The 4,839-nt window shown below is 38.6% G+C and overlaps 1 protein-coding gene across 1 annotated transcript in view; it reads left to right on the top strand.

Annotated features, from left to right (window-relative positions):
• SARC_10388 (protein mago nashi like 2) overlaps positions 1 to 1,051 on the top strand; it is a gene marked incomplete at both ends in the record, with an annotated part of 2,682 nt that extends 1,631 nt beyond the window's left edge. Inside the window, one exon of the mRNA XM_014295569.1 lies at positions 954 to 1,051. Coding sequence (XP_014151044.1) covers positions 954 to 1,051 — 98 coding nt within the window. The remainder of the gene's footprint in view (positions 1 to 953) is intronic.
• Positions 1,052 to 4,839: the final 3,788 nt, after the last annotated feature.

Below are 4,839 nucleotides of genomic sequence, written 5' to 3'. Positions count from 1 at the left end.
CTTATCGTAATATATATATACTTATAGTAGTATATATATATATACTTATCGTAATATATATATACTTATAGTAATATATGTATTTATATAGATATGTATATATATATATATCTGTATATATGTATGTATATATATATATATATATATAGATATATATGTATACATACGCACACACACATATATATAAATACATACACATACATACTTACGCACGCACGCACACACAGACGCACACATGCATACATATATGTATGATATCGTATACATATATATATATTTATATATATATACATATATATGATATCGTATACATATATGTATATTTATATATATATATGTGTGTGTATATATATATATTCATATATATATATATATACATATATATGTGTGTGTATATATATATATTATATACATATATATGTATATATATATATATATCTATGTGTGTGTATATATATATACATATATATATATATGTTAGTGTGCTTGTTTGTATAAAGTGTATATATATATATACATGTGGGTTTGTATGTATGTATATATGTACATACATGTGTGTGCGTGTTTATATATATACATATATATATATATATATATATATATAAAACACGCCTAACCCGCAAAAGAAATACCATTCTGAACAATCATCTGAGTATGTGTAAGTTTGTGCTGCTTGCGTACATCCGCATGTTTTCATTCTCGTTGCCTCGCAATACAGAGCTTGTTTGTGTGCACCTGTGTGGTTCTGGGCGTGATCGTATTTTCCATTAATATTGATCTGAGATGTCACTGTACTGTCGAACATGGTCTCAACTTATACCGCTGGAGTAACTCGCCTTTGGAACACTCATTTATAATTACTGTCTTTTCGCTAGTTTTTGAGACAATTGCTCTTTTATATAGATTATTCAAATCTTCCATCGGTGTGTTTTGTCATTTCTTTGTATATGCAGATCCCGAAGGCCTGCGCGCCTTTTACTATTTGGTACAAGATCTGAAGTGTCTTGTGATCTCCCTCATTGGTCTGCACTTCAAGATCAAGCCAATCTAGATGCCTTCATACACGGATATATATACGTATACATGTATATATATATATATATATGTAAGAATTAAACGTATATATATGTACGCCAGACTACGTACTCCTCCCGGGCCGGACTGACTGTGCGCCTAAACATCGCTGGACGGTGGCAGACGAAGCCTAGGCACAAACGCTTGCCGTACGAACGAACGACCCTGCCTGTACATAACTCGATCATTAAAATACAGAGAAATAGTCAATTTTTATTATGTGTTTGCTTGGCTCACCTCTTAATACTGGCCGCTGTCGTGCGTGCCTGACTGGACGGTTACTACGGCATGTGACACTCGTCAGCCGGGTGTGTGTCTGTTGTGCGTGGGAGGTGCTGCTGATTTTATTGCCCACAAACAGCCATGGAGATAATTTGACCAAACATAGTGAAACAGATACAAAATGCGCAGTGTGCCGATACCATAGTATTGTGCCTTGCATTTCGATGGGAAAATTTGCATACTTAAGCTGTCCGTGCTATTCACATCAATTATGGAGGTGAGTTTGTGAGGCCTACTGGGATCAAGCCTTTATATAATATTGTACCCATAGCAAGTACTGAGGATGTGTATACTGTGTACATATTTACAACTGGGTTGAACGTAATATATCCAATTTTCCTTTGCCAGAACACCAAAGTTGCTGTCGGAAAACTGTAGCTGCAGGGAAACCACGGTGAAGCCGGGTTCTATAGGGGCTTTATGTGATCAGCAAATTTAGGTCAAAAAATTTAATAATGTATTTTTTAAAAACAATGTTTCCTCGTTTTTATATGCATGAACGGCGCTATTAAAGCACTAGGAAAACTGATGCGAATGAACAAGGTCATCGAGTTTATCGTGCTTATCCTGTAAACTCCCAGTGGGATGCGCGTTCTAGTTTGGGTGAGATTCATGTGGATAATCAGCCATCCATGCATGTACTATGAGGTCATTAGAGGTAAATGCAAAAGCAACTGTTTTGTTTGCAATTTTTCGAAATTGTAGTTTCATATAGAGCCTAAAATGAAGAAACTCATTCGGCTGTGAGTTTGATAATTGATCTGTTGCTTCCAAGCCACCCCTGGAAGTACTTCATATCTACCAATTACATAGTATAAATAGAGCTGAAACATTTGTGTGCACAGAACGACACAAAATTGCAACTACAAACGGGAAACAGATGTGCCCAGAAATATTGTTTTTGAATGCGAGTACAGCATTCGCTTCGCAGCAATGAACTCCAAGATGGACTTTGCCGTGTGTATGATAACAACGGACCTCCCACTTGTATAGGTTCGATCTACTGTGACAACAGCCTCTCGAGTATCATCGCAGTAATTTCAGCAATAGATATTGGCGAGATTGTAATCCATAATCAACTTTTATTTTACTTCATATCATTCGTGTCTCTACATAGGAGCTGAGCACTTCATTTCCAAGGTAGTCATTATATCAGAGTGAATCCTCGCAGTAGTTGGACTTACTCGTCATCGGCGAAGATACATTTACTTTGCAGACGACAAGATTCATTTACATTTCTTCCTTCCCATACTTTGAAACTAGAAGCTGTTCATGTTGGGTACGACCAGAGTATCATCTAATTCGATATCGAACTCCATGGTCTCGTAGACGTCGCTGACAATGGGCTCATGGTATTCATTCATATCCAGCTGAACTGGTGCAGCAGATACGATGGCCGTTATTGACACAATGGCCAAAAACATCACAGTTGAGAATTTCATGATGTGTATTGTGTATACAAATGGTTGTATTTGAGATTTTGATATTTGATTGAAGTTCTTTTGTACAAGTCATCTCTTTATATATTCTCTCGTTAATGATGTCGCGCATAGTCTCATACATGCCACTTGGGTTGCGTGTCGATCGTGTTTATTTTTATATATAGAAAATACTGAAGTCAGAGTCGGACTGTGCGTAGAGAGTACGAAGCTACGGCTTACGAGACAGTCACTAGTCACTACTCAGTACTCACTACTCACTGGGAGTCTGGGACTTCAAGACTTGAGATCTGGGAGTATGAGACAGTGAGAGTGGAGACCACTGGTGGAGACGCCCTGGCGTAGGGCGTAGAGTCTTGACCATCTTGGTCCGGGGGTGCAGGAGCCCTGGCGGGGGGCATAGAGTCTCGACCATCTTGGTGGAGATGCTTTTCAATTTCACTTTAGTCATTACTCATTAGTGTGCTTCGGAGTTCGGACTTCACGGAATCCTGTTTCCGGAATGAGGGTGAAGAGCTAAAGTAATATAATAGTTTTCGATTGAATATTAGATAAATAGTCAATTCACGATTATTTTTTGAGTAACTCGTATGCTCACGATTGGTCGGTTGAAAATTAGTATGGCTGTTGGTCTGCTCTTTGCACTTCATAACGTATTATCTTTTTTGTTACAAAAAAAGTGTTTGGTAATATTAAAAATAAAATAAAACAGGTCAGCCGTCCGACTCCTACGTCTACGACCTATATCCTACATACCGACAGACAAGGTCCAGTCAGTCCTACGACCTTCGGCCAACGAGCTCTTCGCCACTACGGGCTACGGCCGCATACAAAGGCTACAACCTTACGCCTTACGGGCGTCGTCGCGTCGGGCTTCGTAAACACGGACCTATACGTAAATGACGATAACCTTCAAAATACGTATATAAAATTATATTGTAAATAATGTGAAAGCCTACATACAGGCTACGTCAATAAAGGCACCTACGGCCCTACGGCCTACGCGCTACGTAAATAATGGCCTACTAGCAACGGCCCCCGCCCACAAACCGGCCTACCGGGGCTACTGCCAATTTCAATTCTCATGTGATTGTTTGTTTTAAAAAAAGTAAATAATCGTCTGACATCATGTACTCCTGTTTAGATAACTGTTGAGACTTGACTGTTGACTGTTTTAGAATAATACTGTCCAACAAGAGAGACGGTAGAGTGTAGACCTCTGTAGACTGTAGAGTGTTATTGAGTGTAGACTTTTGCGTGTAAACTGTAAGCTGTAGACTTGGGGTTTGCTGTTTTGGAGACTTGGACTCTGACATTGATTCACTGTAGAGTCAAGAATAAAGTGATGTCAGAAACTCAGAATTGTTCTCAACTCGCAGACCGCAGTCTAAGTTTCTAAGAACTCAGAACTGAGAACCAGGACTCGATAGAAGTGTCATAGAGATATCAGATATCAATTATCACTATCATGTAATCATGATGTCATCACGCATGTTCAGTGTTTACTGTTCACAGAGCTTCACAGTTCACACTCCAGTACTTCACACCGGGCCCCGGGGTCAGGAGTGGATATACTTTGTAACTTTTTTAGATTACTCATTAGTCATTACTTGGAACTGTCAATCTAAGCTCATAACGTTATGGGGTACGGGATAGAAGTTAAACGCAAACGCATATTTATTCAATTTTAAAACGTTGTAGCGGTTATAATGTGATCAGAAGGCCCTACTTAAGTTTTTTACTGGTTCGTATCGTGAACATTATACACACATAAGTGTTCAGGCCCTGCTCGTCGCGTCGCTACTTACTAGATGCATCAGACAATACACCCGACAATTCGGCATGCTTTTTCCATGTCGTATGACTCGTATCTCTCTCCCTCTTGCTCTTAGAGTATGTATATATTCATTTTTTTTATTTGTTATAAAAATGGCACAGACCCTCTCTCTCTCTCATAGTCATGAGTCCTTGAGACTCCTGAGTCCTGACCGAGGAACACATATTTTTCGAAAATAAATATGGCGAAAAATTGGCATATTATTAT

This window comes from Sphaeroforma arctica (assembly GCF_001186125.1).
Source record: "Sphaeroforma arctica JP610 unplaced genomic scaffold supercont1.1231, whole genome shotgun sequence".
Lineage (NCBI taxonomy): Eukaryota > Ichthyosporea > Ichthyophonida > Sphaeroforma > Sphaeroforma arctica.
The sequence above is the reverse complement of the archived record's forward strand: the minus strand, read 5'-3'. Positions and strand labels throughout refer to the sequence as shown.